Source organism: Leiobunum rupestre, chromosome 2 (genome assembly GCF_980474605.1).
Source record: "Leiobunum rupestre chromosome 2, qqLeiRupe1.1.hap1, whole genome shotgun sequence".
Classification (NCBI taxonomy): Eukaryota; Metazoa; Arthropoda; class Arachnida; order Opiliones; family Sclerosomatidae; genus Leiobunum; species Leiobunum rupestre.
The window spans coordinates 48785346-48792643 of NC_143385.1; the positions used below are offsets into that span (position 1 = coordinate 48785346).

At 40.4% G+C, this 7298-nt stretch overlaps 2 protein-coding genes across 2 annotated transcripts; both read right to left on the reverse strand.

Annotated features, from left to right (window-relative positions):
* Positions 1 to 737: 737 nt before the first annotated feature.
* On the reverse strand, positions 738 to 1427 carry LOC149957743 (uncharacterized). The gene has a single exon (XM_090167130.1). It carries the CDS (start codon positions 1425 to 1427, stop codon positions 738 to 740), a length of 690 nt encoding a protein of 229 aa, XP_090023256.1.
* A 311-nt stretch (positions 1428 to 1738) lies between these two features.
* LOC149957744 (uncharacterized) lies at positions 1739 to 4270 on the reverse strand. Its single transcript, XM_090167131.1, has one exon. It carries the CDS (start codon positions 4268 to 4270, stop codon positions 1739 to 1741), a length of 2532 nt encoding a protein of 843 aa, XP_090023257.1.
* Positions 4271 to 7298: the final 3028 nt, after the last annotated feature.

The window sequence follows — 7298 nt, forward strand, 5'->3', positions numbered from 1 at the left end:
ACACTCCCCCCAAAATAATGCTATACATTAGTATTATTTTACACCCTTTTTTTTAACACCGTAGCGCATTAATAATTAATTTCTAAAGCGTATAGGAGCGATATCGGTCGTCTTATAATGTTTCCATTTAGGACTCTGACTAAACATGGTCTAATTTTCCCGTCACGACCCCTTTGTGTTTCAGTTATCACTCCCAATTTCCACGTGTGTTTGGGATATTTCTCTTCGTGTACCAGTACTACGTCATTTTCCTTTATCGACGATTATTTAGTCTGGCCATTACCGTAATGCGCGAAGCGTAATTCTAATAAATATTCCTTTCTCCAACGCTTCCATAGTCTATCCATGAGTGAATTTCGATGCTGCTCTCGTCGAGTCATTTGTACTTGCGTATTTGGTATTCCAGTTACCCTAACTTCGTGAGGTGGTAAACAAGTTAGTCGTTTTCCCATCAAGAAATGAGCTGGAGTAAGTGGCGAGGGATCTTCAACGTTACTTGACACGTAAGTAATTTGTCTCGAATTGATCATAGATTCGGTTTCCACGAGAATCGTTTCCATTTCTTGATAAGTCAAGGCTTCACGACGCAGAGCTTTTCTTAGGGTCGTTTTGGTAGATCGCACTAATCTCTCCCACCAGCCACCCCACCAGGGTGCTCTCTCTGCAATATAACGCCACTGAATTCCTTTGTTTCCAAAGAATGCTCGAGCTTCTTTTCCATTTATGTTTTTCCATAATTATCGTAGTTCTTTATCAGCACGTCGAAAGGTGCTAGCGTTGTCTGAATATACCATGTGCGGAATTCCTCTTCGCGCGATGATTCTTCTGAAGGCCAGGATAAATTGGTTTGTATCTTGTAGTGGAACAAGTTCAAGATGGATAGCCCTCGTTACCGCGCATGTGCAGAGGCAAATATAACATTTTTCCATTTTTCCATTTATTTTTACATACAATGGCCCAGCAAAATCCAAACCGACAACCTCAAATGGGGGAGATTCTTCAATTCGTTCTCTAGGAAGCGGAGCAGTCGGAGCTTCTCCTGGTTTAGATCGTAATTTTCTGCAAATCATGCATTTTCCGACCACAGATTTCGCCAATTGTCGACCACAAATGAACCAATAACGGCCTATAGCTTGTGTTAGAGTATTTTGTACTCCGGAATGAAGCACTTCCAAGTGACTTCTACTCATCAATAGTTTGGATAAGTGCCGCTTGTTATTTAGAATTATCGGATGTTTTTCATCTTCATTTAAATCAGCTTGCTCGAGACGTCCACCCACACATAAAAGACCATTTCTTAATATCGGTCTGAGCTTGAGAATTTTCGAGTCTTTCGGAATCGCTTGATTTCTCTTCAAAGATTCTGTCTCAGAGCCGTAATCCAAATTCTGAATATTCCAAATCCATCTACATTCGGCCTTTCTCATTTCAGTGGCGGCGATAGGTCCCGTTTCGACCTCGATTTTCCTCGTTTTATTTACGAATCGTACTACGAGCGCTGTAATTCTGAATATTTTGTTGATATCCCTGTACCTATCAATTTGAATAATATTATTAATTCCGTTTTTCTTTTCGCACTGAACTGCGAGGACGGTTTGCGTTGCTCCAATTCAACCTCTTCAGTTGGATTGATTCTGGTTCCTAGGACTTCAACTACGGGCCATTTAGACTCTTCTTCTTCAAGCCATTGAGCTCCCTTCCACCATCGTTCGCTTTGAACCAATTCATCCGCTTTGATTCATCGAGTCGGAATATCCGCGGGATTATCCAGACCGGGGCAGTGTCTCCAATCTTCAGCGTTCGTTAAATTCTGAATTTCTGCCACTTGGTTTTGTACAAACGGTTTCCAGGTTCTAGGTGGTTTCTTTAACCAATGCAGTGCGACCATAGAATCGGTCCAATACACAACCCGAATATCGTCATTTTTCAACGCGGCTTTTACATTTTTAGCGAGGCGAGCTCCTAAAAGGCATCCCATCAATTCCAATCTGGGTAGAGTTAATTTTTTTTTCAGTGGCGCCACTCTGGTATTTGACGTTGCAAATGTTACTCCTGCGGCTCCAGATCTTGCTTTAAAACGAATGTAGACTACGCTCGCGTATGCCCTTTGACTAGCGTCACAAAAAACGTGCAGCTCTTTACTGGTAATTTCTTCTTGGTTTTCATTGAAATAATATCGGTCGAGCTGAACTTTACGGATGGTGGCGATTTCTTGGCACCACTCTTGAAACCTTTCATTTAGATCATCAGTTAGTGGTTGATCCCACTCGAAAGAAGGATTCCATAGTTCTTGGAATAGTACTTTGGCTCTGATGGTGTATGGCGTTAGCATTCCAAGTGGGTCAAATATTTGTGAAACTGCGCTTAAAACGTGACGTTTGGTTCCTTTAATATCTCTGAGTATTTCTGACAATTTAGAGAGGTCAAACGAAAAACTATCTTTTTCAGGGTTCCATAACAATCCTAAAATCTTTTGTTCGTCAATGCTTTCTGAGTCAAATTTAGCAACTTCGTTTGATTTGGCGGCATCACTTCCCCATTTCTCACGCAACTCGGCAGAATTCGATTTCCATTTTCGAAGGGTCATATTGGCCTCCTTCATTATCTTCGAAGCCGACTGGGACAATTCGTACGCTTCTTCAACATTTTTGGCTCCTGTAACGTTATCGTCGACGTACAAATCTTCATCTAGAGATCTAACGACTTCAGCTTCGTCGTCTCTGTATTTTTCAATATGCAATTTGATTGTGGCCGCGAGGAGAAAAGGACTAGCCGATACTCCGAACGGAACTCTGTTCATCTGTAACGTACGAAACTCGTTTTCTTCAATTTTACCATTTTCAGATTTCACCCATAAAAATCTGACTGAGCGCCTATCTTCCTTGGCCAAGTTGACCTGGTGAAAAGCCTTTTCAATGTCGGCTGTCACCGCAACCTGATAGCTTCGAAAACGTATTATTAGCTTTAATATATTTGGGTTTAGATTTGGTCCTCTGGATACGCAATCATTCAAAGACGGCGCACCCTTTACGTGCGACGATCCGTCAAGTACGACCCTTAGTTTCGTCGTCGTACTAGATTCTCGTTTGACACCTTGATGAGGCATGTAGTAAGTTCCGACTGCGGTACATTCACTCGGTTCAGCTTCTTCGACGATGCCTAGCTGAATTTGTTCTTCTATAACATTTTCGTAATCTTGGAAGAAAATCGGATCCCTCTTAAATCTTTCCACCAAATTCCTCATTCGTCGGGTGGCTATAATTTTGTTTTCTGGTAACATCTCTTTTGGCAAGATCCACGGGAATTTCACTACGTATCTTCCTCCTTCGAAAGTCGTCTCATTTCGGAACCTTTCCATGACCTCGTTTTCACTTTGAGCCTGGTCTTCATTACCTTTAATACCCAGTGTTTCAATTTCCCAAAACGATTGCAACGTCTTAGATACTTTAGATTCATCTAAGCTGATTTTCATGACAGTGATTCGGTTTGCGTTGACTCCGACCAGACTTGAAGACATGGGACCCTGTACGGCCCATCCCAATTTGGTTTCAATAGCGACTAACGAATTAGCCAATCTTTCAAACCTTCCAGTTACTACTTCATAGTACGAGTCTGCGCCAATCAGAATCCCTATGCTTGACAGAGTTGGCGTTCTTTCGCTTGGTTCATCGGCAAGTTGATATCCTTTGGACTCCACGAAGTTCTTTATTTCTTCAGATTTCACTAGCGTAAGAGCGTTACACAAATAGGGCACTTCTATGACCGCAATACTGATAACTTTTCTTGGATCTTTCACGTTCTGTAAATTTACTCTTACAATTCTTCGCTTCGATTTCGTAGGATTTTCGTTGCCGAAGTTCTGGATTTCTATAACTTGCTGGCCTATCACTGGCAATTTCATTTTTCTCGCTACATCTTCTCTTACAAAGGACGCTTGACTTCCCGTGTCTAACAAACATCTCACTACTTGTTCCGCTTCCGTGTTATTAGGATTCTTCACTACAGCCTTAGCCGTCTGCAGGAACACCGTTTTTTGACAGTCTACTGAGGAAACCAGCTTGACTGAAGTTTCGGCTTCATCTTGGTTATTGTTCGCTCGCGACTTCTTGTTCGCTTCGTTCTGTTCACAAATTGCGACATTATGTCTCTGCTTACAAATTTTGCATGGGTGGAATCCAGATCGACAATTTCGCATTATATGGCCAACCTTCATACAAATATAGCATCGGTTCGAATCTTTTAAATATGTCTTCTTATTCTCCAGGGTCATGTTGGCACAGTTGATCGAAGAATGACTGTTATTTTTACAGAAAATACAATAAGTACCTCGCTAAGTTACGTTAGTTTGAAATGTCTCTGCGCTGGCGATGGATGGTTCCGATCGTTCTTCTCTATCGTGCTTCTTAGCTGAAGAATGCTTTTGCGATTCGTGGGTTTTGTTAGCTTTAGGTGGTCTGGTACTTTCTTTTAACATAGCGCATGTTTCTCTGCCTTCAACTTCTTTCCGTAAAAATGACATTACCTCGCCTACATCCCATTCGGTATTTCTACCTTTTTTCATGGCATATTTTAAACGAATCTCGTCTGGTAATCGACCGAGAATTAGGGGACATAGGGACACTCCATTCGCTTCGATATCAACTCCCAAAGCCATTAAACTTCTAATATTAGACTCGCAAGTATCATACAACATTCTAAGACCCGACAAATCATTACAATTATACACTGACTCTATGGAGTAAAGTCTTTTCATGAGCTTGTGGACGATCATGTCTTTACGTTCGTATCTTTCTCTCAAAATTCTCACAGCGACATCGTAGCTGTCTGCAGACGCCTTCATGCCTCCCAACGCGCTTTTGGGTTCTCTCTCCAAATAAGAAAGTAGGTAATTGAACTTTTCTACCTTAGTTAGCGTTGGTCGTTCACCAATCGTCGACTGAAACTGCGACCAGAAACCAGGCCATTCCGTTAACTCTCCGCTAAACTTGCTGATAACGAGAGTAGGAAGTCTTGGTTGATTCCTCGACGCTGACGCTGTTGAGCTGACTGATTCTGCATCCGAATCGTCATCCGAACTAGTGGATACCACAGTTCCTCGTCTCTTTAGCGACCTCCGAACCTTATTCTTGATAAGAGAGATTTGGTCGTAACACTCGTGGCACTCGTTCACCTCCAGTTCGATATCTCCTTCATTCGCTGTTGTCATCAACGCCGCTACCTTCTCATCGACCTTAAGAAGGGCTTTTTCTTTCTGATCAAGTAGGGTTAGTTAATCTTCGAATTCGTCGTAATTCCAGTAATGATTTCAACTTATTTATTATTTTCTTTACGTTTTCTCGAATTACTTTCCGGAACGTCTTTGCTGCGGCGAGCTCTGCCATCTCGTCGCCGTTAACTGTTGATCTTGTCGTCAACTATGTCCTTGCACCACGGTCCTGATCCCGGGTTTCGGCACCAAAATGTAGCGTCTTCGTCTGTTATTATAAGATGTCGGAATCGTATAAGACGCTACGTGAATTTCGGGAGAGCTGTTCCGACTTTAACTCAAATGACTGACTGAAAAATCATTTGAGTTCCCTGTACTATTATGACTATATTTACTAAAAACGCATCTGTTGAGAACAAACAGGTATTTAATAACACTTTTGGTTATTGCAAACGGAGCTCCACTTTTCGGGAACTTACAAACTCTAATTATATTTCAAATCTAAAGATCGTTGGGTTTTCTTTTTATTAACGTTCGAAAGAGCGCGCGATTTAAAGGAGTGAATTTCAAATCACGCGTCTGACGCCGTTAATTTCCTTGGATATATATTACATTGGTTATAGGTCTATATTCTGTTATACATATATACGCGAACACTATTTGATATAAGTATACATGTGTTAAAATTATATATTTTTTCTATACCAACAGTTTTTGCTCTTTTTGCATAATAAATTTTGACAGCGTTACATTTTTGAAATCAATAATACAAAATAAACTAATTATACTGTTTAATGCGCGATAATTTTCAACACCCCGTTGGCGTGGCCGTTACACATATCTCGCCCTGTTTAATCAGATGGTGTCTTCGCCGGGCTCGCGGTCTTCTCAGACTCAATTAAAAAAAAATCCCCCACTAACAAAAATTGCACGTCCCTTCCAATGCAATTTGGGACCAGTTTTAAACACCCTGTCCATTGAGAACATTTTTTGATCACCCAGCCCATTGTTTAAAGAAGAATTCTTTAATTTAACCATGGACCAAGTAAGGGTATTCTAGAATACCTTTACTTGGTCCATGAATTAACCAAGAGACTTACCATACGGAATCGTAAAACGCGACTTCAATCACCCTGTTATTAGGAACGAAATTTCAATTACCTGCATATTAATTTAAAACGCGCTCTAAAAGACCTATGAAACCACAATCACCCTTAACATAATTAGCGCAATAAGCGACGCATACGGCTACGTATGAGCTGAAAATAGTAGCCACAGATCCGTTTGGGAAAGTGTGGAATAAAATCTTGTATCGTATCTAGCATACATATCTACAGATTGCGTTCCTCGTTATTAAATGAAAAAATATAGTAGCTTGAAAATTTAAATTTAGGCGTAGTACTTAATAATTTCGATGTTGGAAATCATGAAGGAAGGCCACATGGTATACTGACATTTGGCGGTCTTAGGTAATAATAGTGTGGCACTTACAGTTGTATACAATAGCCAAATGCATTTTAATAATAAATATGTTTCGAAGCGATACTTATCTATATATCTCTATATTGTGAAAACATATAAGTTGAGATATTTTTGTACGGAGGGAATGATTTAGTTTTTAGTTTTACTTTTACTTCTACTTATTCGGGCAGTCTACGGGCGCGTTGGCAGACGTACGATAATTATCGTTCATGATGATAATTTTGAGCTAATTTTTGGGCTGTACGATATTTTCAAAGACGTACTATACAATACGCTATTTTCGATAATTCGGCTTGACCGTACGATAATTTTCGAATATGGCAGAAAACCGGTTAAAAGTATAACTTTTACTTTTTTGTTTTCGACAAGATTTTTGTCAATACGCTTAATTTGATTCTAGCGTTTTCAAAATTTATGATTATTCACATAACTTCGGGTAATTCCACGAAAGATTTTCCCACCTGGGGCACCCTATATTCACCGATTTCGATGAAAACTTCTATTTAGGGTTATTTTGGTCGTGGAACCCAGATCCGCAATTTTCGCGACGATCTGGATTTTCATCATTTGGCTCTTTGAGACCTCCTTGGTGTACTTTGGCTTGACCAAA